Source organism: Hippocampus comes, unplaced genomic scaffold, assembly GCF_001891065.2.
Source record: "Hippocampus comes isolate QL1 unplaced genomic scaffold, H_comes_QL1_v1.1 scaffold17, whole genome shotgun sequence".
Lineage (NCBI taxonomy): Eukaryota > Metazoa > Chordata > Actinopteri > Syngnathiformes > Syngnathidae > Hippocampus > Hippocampus comes.
In genome coordinates, this window is record NW_017805002.1 from 3,030,250 (window position 1) to 3,049,436 (window position 19,187).

At 40.9% G+C, this 19,187-nt stretch overlaps 1 protein-coding gene and 1 long non-coding RNA gene across 2 annotated transcripts in view; both read left to right on the forward strand.

The window, feature by feature from the left end:
• The first annotated feature begins 5,823 nt into the window (after nucleotides 1-5,823).
• On the forward strand, nucleotides 5,824-15,568 carry LOC109508141 (uncharacterized). The gene is made up of 4 exons (XR_002166601.1): nucleotides 5,824-6,238; nucleotides 6,367-6,591; nucleotides 13,908-13,963; nucleotides 14,042-15,568. It is a non-coding gene; the product is annotated as an uncharacterized LOC109508141 (long non-coding RNA).
• Nucleotides 15,569-16,464: 896 nt separating this feature from the next.
• Nucleotides 16,465-19,187, forward strand: part of adora3a.2 (adenosine A3 receptor a.2) — a 6,343-nt gene continuing 3,620 nt past the window's right edge. The window contains exon 1 of the mRNA XM_019857994.1: nucleotides 16,465-18,297. Coding sequence (XP_019713553.1) covers nucleotides 17,918-18,297 — 380 coding nt within the window. The 5' untranslated portion in view covers nucleotides 16,465-17,917. The remainder of the gene's footprint in view (nucleotides 18,298-19,187) is intronic.

A 19,187-nucleotide genomic window follows, 5' to 3' on the forward strand; every position in this document is an offset into this window, starting at 1 on the left:
GTTAGTTAGTTAGTTAGTTAGTTAGTTAGTTAATTGTTTATTGAACATAAAATACAACAACAATTGACAAAAGGCAAACAAAATTACAAAAGGAAAAATAAGAATAAAAATAAAAAGTAAATAAAACAAACATCATCACCGTTATATGTTCAAAGGAGTAGGAAGAAGTATACAACTTATCTAGTCCTACCCCTTGTTGTGTAATAATATAAATAGATCATTTTTCAATGCAAAAGAAAAGGAAGAGATCTACCTCTCATCAAGTACTTTTACCCTTATGTGTACTGTACTTATCTATTTATACACCCTTCTGTTTGTATATACATACATACATATATATACATACATACATACATACATACATATATATACATACATACATACATACATACATACATATATACATATATATACATACATACATACATACATACATACACATATATAAATATATATATATATATATATATATATGGGGGGGGTTGGTTTTGTGTTTGTGTCGAAGCAAATCCAATATGGTTTTGCTGGCAATTGTACAAAAAAAACCCCCAAAAAACAAATCATACTTGAAGGTAACCAAGAAGGCCGGGCCAGGCCCCCTAGATATAAGGCTCAGGAACCATACATCACCTGTGTTTTAGTCAAAAATGAGGCCAGACGGCAGCGAAAAGAACTTAATTAGGTCACCTAGTCAATCCTGTTGTGATATGAAGAGCGGCCCACTGGTACAAAGAATCACATTGGTGAGCGCACTTCCTGGCAAGCACTCTACTTTTGCGATGAATCATCAACTCGCAGACAGTGAAGATAAACAATAAACATGCAAAAGGAAGTATCCATGTTTGCCGAACCTACAGTATAGCCAAAGAAGAGGCTTGTTTGAATAGGAAACATGCCCGGGCAGCAGGGAGGTGCGAGACAAGACTCGACAAGAAAATGCAACAATGTCTCCTGGCTGTGAAATGCCAGATAATATACTGTAATATATAATATATACAATATATTACAAACTTGCACGCTGCTAAAAAAGAATGTCAATATGATACATTTTGTATTGTAGCATCTTTTCAATTAAGACAACAAACAATTAGTGCTGGCGGCACAAAACTAATTCCGCTCAAACAAACTTCTGATGAAAGGCAGTAGGTTATTTTGTGTCTTGGTAGAAGTTCTGTCGATACACGCTCACTTGCTCCCCTCCCTACCCTCAACATGTGTCGTTGAGGGTAGGGAGTCGTGTTAGATTTATGATACTGTGGCTCCTTTGGCTCGCAATAGTTTCACCAAATTAGGACTAAACATGGCATCAAAGCCAGAGGAATCCAGATCAACAGCTCAGTGGAACAACTGACTGACGAGCGTCAGTTTGTGTTGTAACTGCATCGATCCAGCAGTTTAGAATGACAAAAAGGCCTAAAACAATGAAAAGAGACAGCAGAGTGCACATTGAATTGCCCACTGATGGATTATAATCAGAATAGGTTCTTCCTTTTTCCTCATTAGGGTTGCAGCTGGCTTTTGACAAGAGGAGGTCAGGTCACCAACCAATCATAGGGCACAAATAGATAAGAAAGAAATCATTCACATTTAAGCATACAATATAATACATCCATTTTCTGATCCGATTATCTTCACAAGGGTCGCGGGGCGTCCTGGAGCCTATCTCAGCTGTCTTCGGGCAGTAGGTGGAGGACACCCTGAACTGTTTGCCAGCCAATCGTAGGGCACACATAGACAAACAATCATTCGTATTCACAATCACACCTAGGGACAATTCAAAGTGTTCCATTAACCTGCCATGCATGTTTTTGGAATGTGGGAGTGGGAGGGAACAGGCATGGAGAGAACATGCAAACTCCACACACGAAGGCTGGCGCCGAAATCGAACCCTGCACCTCTGCACTGTGAGGTGTACGCGCTAACCAGTCGACCACAGAGACGCCATAATAATGTCTTTATTTATATAGCGCTTTTACAACAGCTGCAGCTGTAACAGAGATATGGACAATTTCGTCTTCAATCAACCTAACATATGCATGTATTTGCAATGTAGAAAGAAGCCGGAGTACCACAAATCCAGCAACCTCTGTGAGGCCGACGGGTTAATCAGCAAGCTCACAGTATTACATGTACGGTATTTACTGGATGTATATTTATGTAAATTAACACTTGGGGGCATGAGTGGAGATTTCTTTGTGAGATATTTTTGTAGATGCATGCAGTTAGCCGTTGTGGACATGAAGACAGCCACCTTTTTTCCCGGCCAATGGAAGTGGCTCCTCTAATTCCCTTTAAATTCAGTGCAGGAGAGGTACAGGGTCTACATAGCGGAAGCAGAACAGACAAGCTGGATTCTATGCAGAAGAGACCTGCACAAAATACATTATTAACAAAGAACTGCAAGATCTCCACTTGCGAAAGTTGGCCATTGTGACGTGGACGCTTGGAAATTGCCTTGCACCCTACATGATGCCCCCAACGACCTCCTTTCCTTAATTAGTTTGGCTTACTCCCATATTCTGAAATCGTGAATGCTATGTCGAGGACTGAGAATTATCCATCAAGGAATATGCGTGTCATGGATGGTTGTTTATCGACTGTATGTGTGTCCAACGATTGGCTGCCGACGACTCCAGAGTGTAAATTGCTTCTCTGGCCCAAAATCAAATGGGATAGGGTCCAGCTAATCAAATAATCTAAAAGAAACACAGAACGCATGTCCTATACATACATCCTGTTGACTCTCTAGTAGTAGAATCAAAAATCAACTCCACCCTCATATATTTTCATTCAGCGAATTCCTGCTTCTGCACATACAAGGTTGTGTTTGTGCGGCAATGGCAGATGTGCGCTCATGTTTCTGTTCGTCTCATTTGGTCTTCAGTGGACCATCAGTGTTGGTTTGGCAAACCAATAAGTTCCCCTTTGAGGCTCCAGCGAAAACTGTGTGCCGAATGGAGAGAACAAGTTTCTGCCTGTTTGCGGCGGCTGTTTCTAGTTTTTGAAACAATGGCCATAGCGTTCCATTCTGCGATCATAAAACTAATTACATGCTTCACTTGCCCTTATTGACATGTTTTTTTGCGAAGAACAAAAGATTTGGAACTTCTGTGACTGCAGCAGGCTTAGATTCTAAACAGACTCCAGCGGCATCCGAATAGTTTGTCCAATGACTCAGTTTGTAAGAGATGCTTAAGGAGGCATGTAGCGCTGTTGCTGGTTTTGTTTGGTCAGGTTGCTACTTCATGCTTTATTTTATTCTGGATTGGTCACCAGTCAATCATAAGGTACATTGAGACAGACGACAATTCCCTCTCGCATTCGAACCGTCACTGAATAGGAACTGAACCCACGTGGCCTACGAATTCTCATGTGGTGGTGACAGACACAAAATTGTGTTTGCCGATGCATCACATGCACGTGTCTGCTTTACCACTTGACATATGGAATTTTGTGGCGTGACGATGAAGTGATGCCTCCATCAATGAAATACAGTCGAAGTGTTTACTGTAAGGCGTAGAAAAAATAGTAGTGTGTTTCCGGTAACCCGACTGACCGAGAATTTCTACGTCGAAAAAAAACTTTACGATCGGCATTTTTTTCAAACAACCCTCTACATTTTTGTGTAGAGGGTTTACATTGGTGCAAACTCTCGCGATATTCACGTTGAGCGCGTGCGTCGTTTGCCCTGTCGTCTGTCAACAATATTGAAACATGGCGGCGGCCGCGATCTCCGACGACAGTTTAAACCGCGTTTTCTGTGTTACAGTCGCAAGCCTGCACCGTAATGTTAAGAAAATAGCATCCATTGATGTATCGAAAAAATTCAGCGAACTATTTGATGAACACCACGGGCCGAGTAATAAAAAAAAAAGAAAAAAAACTTTGTCCGACCTACCGACCCTATGCTGAAATTTCATGTTACCGGAAACACACTATCTTTTTTGTTTGGCCTAATGGAGGCTCTCACACACTTGGCCAGTTCACACTCACTTTTCTTCGACTCAACAAGGAGCTGCCCCGACTAGCGCCAACCGTAGTCGTCATGGTGACGGACAGCCGTATTCTGCAGCGGAACCGAAATACATGGAAAACAACTAATCTCCCCTGCTTTACGGGTGTTCACACGACCCACTGTGCGACACCATTCAAACTCCCAAACAACAATATTTTACTCTTAATATCAGCTGTATTACAATGCCGATTGCAGATACATCAGGTCTGAATAAGCACAGCTCAGCGGTCGTGTCACTTCACTTCGTGGTCCAAGTCTCACGAGATTTCCCACGAGATTATCCAACGCTCCTTTTAAAGTGACAGTGCTGCTTTTATGAAATGAGGCAGCATTCACTACAACAGTCATCGTATTGTTGGTTACATATGCCAACAGAAAACCTCCCGAAAGACATTGTCTTGAAAGTTGACACGAAAGCGTGGATGACAGAAAGCCTAATGAAGGAATGGTTGACCGAGTGTTTCGGCAAGCGAGGATTTTTTTCATTTTAAAACAAAGCATTACTTGACGGGGAACAATGTTTTTTTTTTTTTTAACCAGCCGTGTGAGTGCTGGTATACTGCCATCATGCTGCCGCGTTACAGGCACAAAAAAGTTCAGATATGCTATGACACGTTGAAACCTCTTTCTGTGTACCGTCTTTCTTTGCAAATACTGTATCGCATGGCAAAATATGGGCACCTGCGGCTTATAGACAGGTGCGGCTTGTATTTGTACAAAATGGGTTTTTCTTTAAAATGTAGTGGATGCGGCTTATAATCAGGTGCGCTCTATAGTTCGGAAATTACGGTCAGTGGGAGGGCGGGGCAGGGGGTGTTTGTGATGTAAATTAGTAAAATCAATGTCAAATGTCTGGGGTGAAGCAGGTGGAGTTCAGATGGGCTCGCTCACAGACATAATTTCAAAAATAGGCAGCTCACAATTTACTTGACTTCACTCGGTTGTTTAAGCTCACAATTCATGGGCAAGGAGGCACTCCAAGAACAATTTCTATACACAAACTTCCAAAGTCAATTTTTCATAATGTGTCCCCTTTGATGCGAGATTTAAAGCATTTGCTCCATGATCTTGTCCGAATCGATTCACCGCTGTCTATTCTGTTTGTTTCGTATTGTTTGGATGTTAGATTTTGTATTTATTTATTTGTTGGCTGATCAGATTTCAACTTTTTTTGTGCTGCCTTGTCAATCAAATCTGCCTTCAGAATCAGTTGTGTAGACCAAGGGAACTTTAACTTGATTAGTATTGGGACTGTTTATTGAACCAATCAAATTTTGGAGTTTCACAGGGCCAGCTCGCTGGCTGACGTCAGCATTTTTCTGTCCTTTGGTTGGTTAGAGGAAGCCATGGTTACCTGGCAAAACTCATCTGAAGCAATCTGCACATATAAATACATTTAATAATCAGAATCCAGGGTATGTATGAGGTATTTTATTGATGTGGTTGTTGTTTGTTTGTTTTGTTATGTTTTCATCATATTATTAAAACAAAACTGAACTGCCCCAAATGATATACATGGCAGAGTTTGATGCTGTTGTATCGTGTTTTTGTACACTATTGATGGCTTTTTGATTGTGACTTGACAGTGGTGGTATATAGGGGCCGATCAGGTCGGTTGTGTCCCCAGGTACCACATGCATGGCCCACGACTGCCGAATACCCTGCAGCTGTGGCACAGTTGCAAAACGAAGGTCGGGCAGCCGGGAAACAAAGTCTGAGACGAGACGCAAAGCTGACGCCCGCCAGGAAGCTGAGCTCCTAGTGCCCACTTCCTTTTACAGCCGACGCTCCGTCACAAAGTCTCAGAGAGTGAATAGTCACTTCCTGGCGTCCCCAAGAGAGAAAAAAAAGGAGGCCTGCAGCGCAAGCGAAAGAGCGGGCTGCCCCATCACCCCTGTTTCTCCTAAATAAGCAGTGATCTGTTGAACCGCTGCCAACGGAGGCTGGCCCAAACCCTTGCAGCGCAACTTTTACAAGCCGAGCCTTCGCCAGCAGGAAGGCAAAAAGACACACAGCCTAGACCTGTGAGAGAGTAAGGATTCTGCTCCTCTACTTTCTTTCTTTTTGTGGTTAACAAAAAAAAAAAAAAAAAGGAAATTGTTTGATGACGAAGGGAGGATTTTTTTATGCTGACGTCACAGAGGCAAAGCTGTCTTGGATATCGCCTGAGGAAAGATGAGTGACACATGGTGGACACACTTTGAATACAAAGAGTCCTCAAAGGTTTGTATTTATTTTATGCTCCTGTTTGCATTGCTCTTATTTCTTCGCTGTACGATCTTGGACACCTTGTTGACTGTAAATGGTGGATTAAAATGTTCACCATTGTCCTCGACTGAGTCTACTGGCAGGAAATCTCGGGACAAAAAAAGCACCCAGGCAGGTGCAGGACGACTAAAAAGACGCAGAGCCAAGAATGGGTTCCGCCAGGCATGGACTACCTGGGAAGGATGCCAAGTGCTGACAAAAGGCTTAGCAAGGAACAAGTCGTTTGCAGCGAAACGCGTCGGGAAGCCATTTGGATGGCTTCATCCGGAACAGCGTCAAACCCCGCTGGCGTCATTTCAAGCCTGCCTGTAAGTACTCACTTTGGATTCTTTTAAGATGCCTTTCCCCATCTTGCTCAACCCTGTAATCCCGCAAACAAACGAGACGACTTTGTGAGGACACCGCGGCTCTAAGCCGAGACCCCTTTTGAAGTCGCTCACTCGCTCGGGGATAGCATCCGCTATGAGGGTACAATTCGAGTCGCGTTGTGATACTTTGTAACTTCTTCCCTCCTAGCAGAAGCGGACAGGAAGAAAAAGAAAAAAAGGAATTGCATGGCTTCCACCACCTTTTTTAACATTTAACAGCCGAAAAGCGTAAAAGCATTCCATCTCGCCTGTTCTAAATTCTGCGACATTGTTGCAATTTTTTTCTACCACGCTCACCTGCGAGTATTTCATATTCATGCTTTAATTTACATTTTAACATTTCTGTTGTCGCATTTTTTTTAATCGACGTGCTCGCGTTGCACCGAAAACAATGTGCTCGCCCTCTCCATAGTAATGGCTACCCTCTCGTTTCCGACAAGCTGGGACTTTGTCCTGTGTGATGTTTTGAGAGGGGTGGGAGGGTGGGGGAGTTTAATTATTTGTAGATGGCCTACTCAGCTTTGGGAAACACACTAAGGCATGCGATCAGATATGAAACCGTGTCTTAAATCGCATTACTTACATGAAAATTTTATTTTATTTTTTGGTTCCAAATAAGCCCGATTGACCAGGTCTGCTGGCTTGTGATGTTTTAGGCCGCATTTACAATGTGCCCAATTCAGATTTCATGTCTATATCATGTTATATAACTACACTACATGTTATATATAACATTTCAAGTGAAGCATGACTGTGTTCACATTTACGTAATGCATGAAACAACTCAGATGAGCATAAATCCAGCTGCACGTAAGACTCTTCATCCATTGATTTAAATGAGAGTAATTTCATTATAAGTCAATACACCCTTTAAATAATTAGCTTCATGCCTTCTGTTTTTTAAAAGACGAGTGCACATTAAAGTCCCGGTATATTAAATACCGGTACATTACAATACACAGAGCTAGCCGAATGAGGTACTTTAGCTCCATAGTACCTTAGTTAGTAATGTATTGACATAACGTAGTCCAACACAAATGCATCCAAAATGAGTCCAACTATTATCTTTTTAGCAGCTGAGATTACAGTACCAATTAAAAAGGGACAGTGCATAAAATACTCTAATGAAAATATTCCGAGATGCTAGTTTAGACAGGAGGTGAAATGTTGACATTTTTTTACACGTAATACATGAATTAAATTGTTAGCTCTGGGGATATATAGTTAACGTTTAGAAAAAAAAATGCATTGGCAAATTGTGTTACGTAGAGCTATTTAAATGGTTATTTTCTTATTTCATAACTACTGTAGGTTTGTAATCTCTAGGTGTCACAAACGATACCATTACATCCATCCATCCATCCATCCATCCATCCATCTATTTTCCGATCCGCTACCTTGGGCAGGGGACACCCTGAACCAGTTGCCAGCCAATCGCAGGGCACACAGAGACGAACAACCATCCACGCTCACACTCACACTTAGGGACAATTTAGAGTGTTCAATTAGCCTAATACCATTAAATATCAGAAGTACAAATAATTATAGGTGACATTAAAGGACATATTGGCATTTGTCAAACAAATATTGTCCATTGACAATAGCTATGGCAACCTAAAATTTGCTATTATTGTCGTATACATTTTTAATGTTGTGTTGGGCTATTGAAATTGTTTGCTTGTTGGTTCACTGCAAACTAGTATGTGCTGTGCGTATCTATGTATGTATGCATGTATGCATTTTTGTATGCATTCATGCATGTACAAACTATGTTTCTAATCTTAAGGTGTCTCACACAATACTATGGGAATACAGTACACAATATGCAGTACACTAGTGTACATACACTATGCACCAGAAAAAAGTAAAAATACATTGCTGAGCGGTTATTAAAATCGTAATTAATTTCATGTTAACTGTTTATAGCAGTGAAGAAGAATAATAAGAATAATACAGTGGCTGTGCTGCCAAACCCACATGAACCCGATGCAGATAGAGGCAGAAATCCTTGTTTGCCGCATGAAGGGGCTTGCAATGCAATGTAAGATTGTAGCAGCTTGTGTGTGTGTGTCTAACAGACCCCCCCCCCCACACACACACACACACATACACAAACACACAAAACAAGCTCATATGTGTGCACGTTATTGGTTTTTGTTGTCAGTGTGACGTGTTGGTACATTAAGCATGGTCAATCTGGTTCTCTTGTCCTGCTGTGAACCCACCGCTTCCCACATTACTAAAGTTGAGGTCATTTGGATCAAAGTCTCCTTTTTGGGTTTTTTTTTTCAGAAGATACTCACAATGCTATTCCGGTTTGTTAGCGCCACTGTGTTATGGCTTGTAAACAGGATTTAATCAGCCTTCTCAGAGATGAGCCACAACCACTTTTAAAAGTTGCAGCAATGAGCAACCAAATTATCAAATGTAGAAAAAAGGGGGGCGGGGAGGCAGTGATGACGTTCTCACAGTGTGTGTGTGTGTGTGTGTGTGTGTGTGTGTGTGTGTGTGTGTGTGTGTGTGTGTGTGTGTGTGTGCATGCGCGTGTGCATGCGCGAGCCATGTGAAATCAATCTTGAGATTAACATCTGGATCGTCCAGATGTGCCGTTAATGTCTGCACATTTGTTTTAAGCTCAGCAGGTTTCCTGTGAGTCTAACCTCACAAGATCGTTGACTAAATTAAATACTAAAAACACCCACTTTTTGTTCACTTTTTCTGTGTATTCTGATTCTTTTGTGAAATACTTTCCCCTCCTTGTAGCAAGTTCTGTGGTCGGACAAGAATGAGGCAATAGAAGGCAAGGAACGGCTTGTCGACGCAAAATAGAAAGATCTCTTCATAAATATAAGCAGGAAGGTTCACTCAGTAACACAACTCACAACGTTCATGGAAGATTGTAAGATGAAAGTGGCCGTGCCATTTAGAATTCTGGAATGGCAGGAACGCAATATACTAAATGACTTGGATAAAAGTGTGAAAAATTGTTGAGCACCGTATTTTTGCATGTTTGTACGTCTGTTAGCTAGCAGAGTACACTGCAAAGAGGACCAGTATTAAAAGTTCAGGGACAGTGTTAAAAACTGCTGCATTAACACCACTCAGTAATAAAATAGCTTGTGTTGTTTAGGATGTGACATTGATACATTTTTTTAAAATGGGGTGTCACCTGGATCAACCCTTATTGGTGTCTATGTGAACTTGAATCCATGGCCTTATGTAATGATTGTAATTGAGTAGTTAGAGTCAAGACACTTTCTTCAGCATCATTTTCCTCCTTGCTTGCAAGATGGACTCAAAGTTCGCTAAGGTAGGCAAAACGTTCACGATGGCATTTGATGAAATAAAAATTGCCTCATACCTCGGTTTCCATTTGAGTTTTCTATTTTATATTGTTAAAAACAGACAGTAATTGTATTTCGGTCAGACATGATTTCACATGGGCTACACAGCCAATCGGATTGGTTCATTCATGGTATTTAACATGTGGTTGAAGTAGGTGTAGGCAGCTCGAGTGACACACTCCACGTGACTTTTTATGGACGAGCGAGTAGTCAGTGTAATGAGTGCCATTTGTCAGTTGGTTGACAAACTAATACGCCTATTCAACAAATTGTAACATGTAAATGAGATGATATGAAAAAACAAGTGTCCTTGAAACAATTTGATTGGATTTAAGTGCGCATTTGAAAACGTCAATGTCCGCAATATCTAGGTACGTGGAATTGTCACACTCTTCCCCAATCTGTAAAACAAGGCCTCACCAATTTATGTGAGCACTGAGTTGCCAAAAAGGGGTTTTCTCATTTGGCTATGTAGGCCGACAGAAAATGGACTTGAGTGTGTCATGTTAATTGTTTTGTGTCCATATTCTTCGGTCTGTTTTGTTGCTATGTCATTTTGAAAGTGGCCTTCGGCCTTTGCAAGACCACTCAACATCTGAACAGCCATCAGGTGATGAATGTATGTCCATGATGAAATATTTGGTGAACCAGCCAGTTGTCAAAGTGCCAAAATGAAGGCAACATTCATGCACAGAGAGATGCGACACTGTCCAGACCAGGTATAAGGTTCTTGTCAAATATGTAATATTTTGTCTTGCCACCGCCTCCTGACTGAAAAACTAAGGAACTGAATGGCAGACTGAAATGTTTGTATGGAGGGCTACTGAAAATCCTCTTTTCAGGAAAATCTTCATGACAATTAGATCGTTGTTTTGACCACAAATGTTATTACTCTGGGTTTTGATGATTACCTGAATGATTACAATTTAGAATTGAGGAGGATTTGTTCACTGGTCATAGAGTATCTGACCTGATGTTATTATTTGTGTGATAAGAGGTTTTCGCATGAAATTGAAAAGAGAACATACATCATGCCCCACTGCTGTTTTATGTGAAATAAATTTAATAAAGAATGTTTGAATTGGAATTGTGTAATGTGTTTTATTTAAGGTAGTGTGGCATGGAGTATTTTTCACCACACTGTATATTGTTGGCATGAACAATCGTCAGTGTTCGAAACACTCAATAGTGTCATCATTGTTACAATGTCAACACTACATTTTGTTGCTTAAACACACTATTGGGTGTTGATCAGTTCACGTTTAACTAAATGTTACTTTTACATCAGCTAGTGTGGATGCATTTCGACACCTTGCTGGTGTTAAAATTAACACTCTCGGTGTTGAATTAACACCAGCAAATTTTCAGTGTAGTTTCTGTTTTACAGAGGACTAGACTAGACCATTCCGCATTATTGTCAAGCAAATTCATCTCATTGAAGTAATGAAAGTTGTTGTTTTAGTTGTTGTTGTTGTTGTTTTTTTTTTGTCTGTACATTAGTTTGCAATCAGGCTTATTTCTACTTCATGGAAAATGACTTCCTACATTTGGAAGGACAGTCACTAGACGCCAACATTTACATTCTGGGATGGGAGGAACTGTTCCATCATAAAGTACATTTCTCTCTCAACAGGCTACTTCCTGGTTCATGGATAATGCCATGAAAACATAAGTGATTAATTAAATGGACTGGAATGTAACATTTGCATTCTGGGGTCGAGCCTGGAGGAAAGGGGGAAGCAGTGTTTTTTTTCGTTCTCTTGAGGTCGTTTGGTTCCAAGAAACCAGGACATTGTCCCCGTGCCAAGCTGCATGTCAATGAGGCAAAATAAAGGCCTGGAAAAAAAAAGGGTACAAGGGAAATGGGGGCGCACAATCAGGCTGCCAGATGCTCCCTCATAATGTCTGACTGTCCATACAATGGACAGTCCTCATCTGGTCGACAGGAGTTTATGTCCATCCAAGAAAAAGAAAACTAGATTTTTTTCAAAGTGATGGGGGTGCATACAGGAGCAACTGATGCCTTGCTCAAAAGCACTGCAGTAGTCCTTTGCAAGCCATCCAACATTTTCTCAGCAACCAGTCCAGCCTCCGCACACCTTAGTCCATTTAACACATTATTGTGTTCAAAGACAATAAGAGCACCGAACCAAACCAAAGAGAAGGCTCTCTTCTTTGTCTCGAAAAAAAAAAAAGGTGGTTTCCAGCTTTTCTATTTCTTTTGTAATACCGTAATTTCCGGACTATAAGCCGCGACTTTTGTCACACGCTTTCAACGCTGCGGCTTATTTCATGAAGCGGCTTATATAAAGACTTTTCTAACGGCTGCCTGTGTACCGTCTTTCTTCGTAAATATTTCATGTTACAATATGGGCACCTGCGGCTTATACACAGGTGCGGCTTATGTGTGTACAAAATATTTTTTTCCTTTAAAAATGTAGTGGTGCGACTGATAATCAGGTGCGGTCTATAGTCCAGAAATTACGGAAATTGTCTCTCATTCACCCTAATGAGGACAGGTGCAAAGGGAAACAGATTAATAGATGAATATTTGTCGGTATGTGCCCTGCAAGTGACTGCCAACCAGTCCAGAGTGTTTAGCCCAAAGTCAGCTGCGATAGGCTCCAGCTCACCCACCACCTTACAGCTATCACCGGGCAAGCAACTTCATTTATTTGAAAAGTCAATCATCCATCTTTGGTTTTGAGCTTCTAATTAATTGAACGTCTCAGTCGTGGCGTCATACTCTCTCATGACCTTGTGCCATTCTCCATGCCATGCTCCGACCCCCTCCCTGCCACACCCTCGGGCCCCTTGGTCATATCCTGCTGCCGCCAAAACATTTCAATCACTGTCGCTACAAATTGGGCCAAAGAGGAATCGGGGGACAGTAATGAACGGCCCAGACGCCTTTCAGCCACTGCTGAGCACATGGTAATTTATGCAAAGCCCAAAACCCTTTGCGCTGGGACCTCACAGCCCAACTGTATCCACATCTAGACAGTCAACAACAACAAAGTTAGAGCCAAAATATAGCAAAACAAAACCCACTGTAAATGTACATTAGTAGTATCATTCTGTATTTGTCTTCAATTGCACTCATCAATTTTTATCGACTAGTTAGTATTTATATAAGTTCCAGAGGTGCTGCTATAAGGGGAAGCTACCACTTGATATTTGGTATTTAGAAAGGAAGCAAAATTGACTGAATTAGGTGAGGTAGTGTTTTTTTTTCAGTATAATTAAAAAAAAAAAAAGTTCATTCTTTCAAAAGATCGTCAAATGCTGATTTTTGGAAAAAATACTCTTATGTGTATGCGGTTCACATAGTGTATAAAAGTATTGCTTGCTTTGGCAGCATCTTGTGTCATCTTGCTGCTAAGGCATTTTGTTGAAGTGAGTTGAGGAGCTTCGTTTTAACAAAAGTATTGTTTTGTCCCCTTCTTGTTGCCAAGAAACTACATTGAAATGACGAGATTTATTTAGGCGAAATAAGTGCTTTTCTACCATCTTGCTTCAAGAAACTATGTTAAAGTGACTTGAAGAACATAATTTACAAAAAGGTAGTGCTTTCCACCCATCTTTTGGCATCTACAGGTGATTATAAACAAAGCGTTTAGTATCATCTGGGGCACATTTCTAAGGGTCTACAACTTACAGATTTTTGCTATTCGTGCAGGGCCTCAGTTCTTGTCATATATTTTGTCATTTTAATTCAACTTTCAAAACAGTTATTTGCTTTCGTAAAAATACACAATTTGAGGAAATTGTGCATTCATTATTGACACTTAATCTCCTGCAATCCCAGCAGGGTGGAACCTGGTTTACTGGATATACTACTGTATTTGGTCGTATTATTTCACTGACACACGCCATCAAACTAATTAACTTTCCTATTTTCTTGTGTCATAGATGAACAGATGACATGTGAACTTCTGCCTTCCCTTTCTTCTGTCATTTCGGCTGAGGTAGTAGATTGAATAGTTGTGGGGTTTGTGCGCCCTCTGAGATAACTATACAATCTACTGTCTTTGCCCGTGAGACAGCTCGCTCACTGACAAGGTGGACAAAAATACCGCAAACTCAGCCCATCCTCTCTTCGCACTAAACATAATGGTGAGTGGAGCCTAGCGAGGTGAAGTTGTCGGTTGTATAGTTTGTGTTATGCTGCCAGTCCCCCCCAAGAAGTGCTAACTATACAGTCTATTACATTCCTTGAGTGGCACAAAGTGAAGCTCGTTGCACACTGCCATCATTGGGAACACAAAGTGTTTTACGTTGGGTTTTCATGATCATCATCTGCCTAAATTTGATGCTCAACCTTGTGAGGCTGGCATTTATAAAAGAGACAAAGAACAGTTGGCTATCAGGTTTCAATAGTGCATTTTACTTTAAAAACATGGTTTTTAATTTGTTTATCAGTATGTGTGTCTAAAAAATTTGAGAGACATCTTGCCAGCAAAAATGCTCACATGCAATAAAGACAGTCCGAAAACCATGAGGAAGTTACATGGCAAAATCAACTTTGCTTCTTCCCCTCTGCGCATAGCATTGTGACTATTACGAACAAAACAACAGCACTTAACCAAAATCATTTTTTCATGTTTCCGTAATGGTTAATGTCAGTGCTTTTGAACCAAAATGATATTTTCAATGCGAGGATAGCCTTATGAATTTTCGAATGTATATTTAAAAAAGAAAAAGGAAAAAAAATTGTTCTGCACATAGTTTATGGATTAATATCAAAAAAGTGCTTTTGTGATTAAATTTGACTGAAGAAAAATCAGTCTACAATTTCTTCCTCTTGTTTAAATGGTCAAACGGCACTGAAATCGAACGAGTCCGATATAAAGCACCTGACGGTGCGGTGTGATTTGTTGTTGTTGTTTTTTTTTTTGTTTTTTTTTTTAACAGTAGTCTAATAAATTTGTGAAACACATGGAAAAATAAATTATCTTAAACTAGGCAACACCATACACGTGAACTCACAGGTTTCTGATTCGAATCCATGCTCTGACCAGCTACTTTTGTGGAGTTTGAAAATTTCTCCCCCATTCCTAAGATGTCAGAGCTAAGGTGAATGGTTGTTCCTCTATATGTGCTCTCCAATTGGCTGGCGACCAGTCTTGTAACCGCTATCTTTAAAAGCCAAAGACCAAGTCCGAAACCTCGCTGATAAATTCGGATCTGACTGTCAGTAGTCATAGCAAGGCAATCACTAAAAGAGCCTTCTGCCAACTGAAAAACATGCGGAGTGAAGGGCTGCATGCTCCAAGCAGATCAGGAGAAGCGTATCCATGCTTTTATCATCTGTAGACTTAATTAGTACAACGGTCTTCTGACTTGACTCACTCAAAAGAGCATCAAATAGCTGCAGAACGCTGCAGGCCGGGTTCTGAAAAGACAACAAAGAGATCAGAACATATGACTCCTCTCCTAAATTCTTCACACTGGCTCCCAGTGAGCTGTAGTGTCGACTTAAAAGCAACAAACAATTCAAAATTCATTTTCCTTCATTCCATTAGGCAGTGTGTATGAACCTCCATCCATCCATTCTCAATACCGTTTATCCCGAACAGGGTCAGGGTGGGTTGCTGGAGCCTATCCCAGCTGACTTCAGGCAGAAGGCGGACTACACCCTGAAGTGGTCGCCAGTCAGTCACGGGGCACGTACATAGAGACAAACAATCAAGTGCACACCATCACTGAGTGGGAACGGAACCCACGCCGCCCGCACACAAGTCAGGCGAGTGTACCACAACACTATCACCGACTTGTATGAATGTTAAAAATGCAAATATTAATGGCAGCTGAGTCCCTGAAAAAAAGGATTAAGTATTGAAATAATGACATCCTTTGTACGCTGCCATACTGGACATTTTTGACTGGTTTGCATAATCACTGTGGCGTGTTCCGTGCTTTAACACCCTACTATTCAATATTGTACTTGTTTTCTAGCCTTTTGCGCTCTAAAAATGGCATATGGTGTCGTCAAGTACAGTATTGCCATAATTTAGATGGCACACCTCACCTCAGGTTTCACATTCTTCCTTTGAGAGTGACGGGCTAGCCGCTAACCATTGTACTGTGCAGCAGTGTGCAACCAGTCCATTGGCATAAGTTCAAAATGAACAGGAGCGTGTTACAGCACAAAGGACTTCACAGTGATTATGTAACCTGATCAAAAAAGATGGAAGCAGACATACATAGGATTAAGGTCTTTTAAAGTAGTTTTAAAATATGTTTTTCCAAAAATCTTCTTTGTCCCGCTGAATGTTCTTTTAGTCATTTTAGTCCTGTCCTGAAAACCTGGACTCATCCCCCACTCACCCATTTTGAATATGCTTAGATTTATATTTTATATTTATATTTATTTACAGTATATACTTTTGTCTTTTACTTTCTCCCTTTCATAATGTTTCTGCTGTAAATCAGGAATTTCTCCATTGTGATACAAATAAAGGTTTTCTTATCTTTTCTTATCTTAGGAACTTACTTTTTTCTTTTAAATGTCTAACTCTTTTCTTTGTTAATGCTTTTAAACGTGGTACCTTTAAGAATGTGAAGTTACCTTGTGGATGAAATGCACCATATACAGTTAATAAAGCTGCCTTGCCTTTCCTGTCTTAAACTGCAAGTTCCATTTTGTCCTCCTCAATATTAACCTTTAAAAAAAGGCAAACATTCCAAGTTTTTTCAGGCTCCACATTACATATGAACTTTTGATGTCACATTCGTTTGCTTCCAGTGAGCGATACATTTCAAGCAAAACATACTGTGTGAGTAAAATTGACAGTAATTCCAGAGGACTTCATTGCGCTCTGTTGAGAAGTGTAACCGGAAGAGAAACCATCATGAGATGTGAAAGTTGGCACTTGAAAACATTGAAGTTGAGGTCTTTATTTTTGCGCGTGTTTGCAAAATGGTCCCAGACACACGAGAGACACATATGTGGGTTTTCTTCAAATTAGATCACATGAGACAATCACCACTGGTAGTTTGTGCCTTGTGTGGACAAAAGTGTTTAGACACACCAACAGTCCATCTGCAGAAGTGGAAAAAAAAAACTTAATCTCTTGTAGAAGGACTTTATGCAATGTCCTTTGGTCATGCTAAAGAGAAGGTGCCTTCCTACCAAGTTGGAAGCATACACTTGGCCAAAATGCCGGGAAATGTGTGTTCAATGTTGAGTTCAGCCTTCCACTGACACCACAATAAAAATTGTCACCGGTGTAAAAAAATTTTTGATTTCTTATTAAAGTGTAGTGAGAATAATTGTCTGCTAAATTTGATACAACACAGAGAAAAATGTTAACAACTTTGCTAAATGTGCATGATTTAAACAAACAAAAAAAAAAAACAATAATCTAGCGTTTTCTCTGCTCTAATCCCGTGGGCATGTCCGAATGGATGCTAACTCATGTAGCATCTTAGCACCTACACATCACGACATCCCACGTTTCAGCTGCAAAAACACATCCAATTAAAGCCTCCAGCTGCTGGAATACATCCCACAAGGTCGCCGAGGTGCTTTACACGGCACGACGAGAGGTGGCTAACCACCAGCTAGCTTGCAAATTGACAGGCTTGCGCTTGGTAATAATAACTCAGTAACGAAACTGAGCCGAATGATGACGGGTGCAAAGGAAAGTGTTCCAGTTCTCATCGGGGAGGGTAACTCAAGCCTAATGCTGAAGTGCGTCACTAGGCAACATATTAGCAATTGGGACGTTTTGGTTATGGTTTAAATTTACCTTAGCGCTGATTCATTCGCTCATACACAGCACTTAAGCAAAGAAACCAACAAAAGTAGTGGCCTCTTCCTGACACAGCACAATCACATTCATCAGGGTTAAAGTGTGTCAGCCTTAACAGAAATAGGAAGAAGCACATTTGACTTCCTCAAACCATTCAAGCCCGAGATGAAGATCGAAGTGTCACCATACCGCATGGCGAACCACAGAGGAGACGTGATGCATGCGGGCGAGGTGGTCTATGCCTCGTTGGAGGTACTCATCGCCGTCTGCTGCGTCCTCGGAAACACTCTGGTCATCGCTGCCGTACAGACGACCAAAAGCATCGGGCAGCCCACCTTCTGTCTAATCGTGTCGCTGGCGGTAGCTGACTGCGCGGTGGGCTTGGTAGCCGTCCCCCTGGCCGTGCTGGTGGACGGCAGGGTGAGCACCTCCTTTCGCACCTGCCTCTTCATCAGCTGCGTGGTCATCCTGTTGACCCTGGTTTCCATTCTATCACTCATGGCCATCTCACTGGACCGCTTTCTCCGTGTGTACGTCCCACTCAGGTAAACTAATTATTTAATGCGTTTTTGCAAGACTTTTGAACAATATTTGAATGTCAGTAAAGTTCAAAGAATGCTAACTCAGAAGCTACAAGTACAAATCCAAATTACTATCTTGATCTTGTGGAGGAGATATTTTAACAATAGTGAGTGTTTAGTACTGTGCTACTTCTTTGCCTTGGTGAACAATCGTACTGTATCATACAAACAGCTGTATATGATACTTTGGTTACTTCATTTAGCCAAATTAGATGGAAACAATAAACACATTAAAAATAAAGCCAAAAAACTGGTAGCCCTTTAGGAACTGTAATTCTTTAGGAAACATTTTTATAACTTAAAGAGGGTGGTCAAAATGCATCTTGCTGAGGCAGATTTGTTGTTGTTGTTGGTATTTAAAAAAAAAAAAAAAAAAAAACATAATTCAAACTTACATAATAATAATCATCATCTTCATCATCAAAAAATTGCCTGACAACCAGGGTGTACACCGCTTATGACCCAAAGACAGCTGAGATGGGTTCCAGCACGCCCGTGAGGCTCGTGAGGATAAACGGGTTGGAAAATGGATGGACGTATGATATAAAGATGAAAAATATTGGGGAAAAAAAGCATGTTAATGTACCACAATATCTTGAATTTGAATATGCTACTCATCCAGGACGGTGATGTATATCGAGAAAATTGTCTTTTTTTGTTTTCGCCATGACAATCCACTTGCATTGGGGGTAAGTGGACCCACCAGAACCAGCAAAATTCACAACCAAACCAAATTAACTGTTTTTGATGATCTATGGCAGGGGTCCCCAACCGCCGGTCCGCGGGCCGGTACCGGGCCGCAGGGGATTTGGGACCGGGCCGCACAGAACGCACGTGCCTTATTTCCCTTTTAT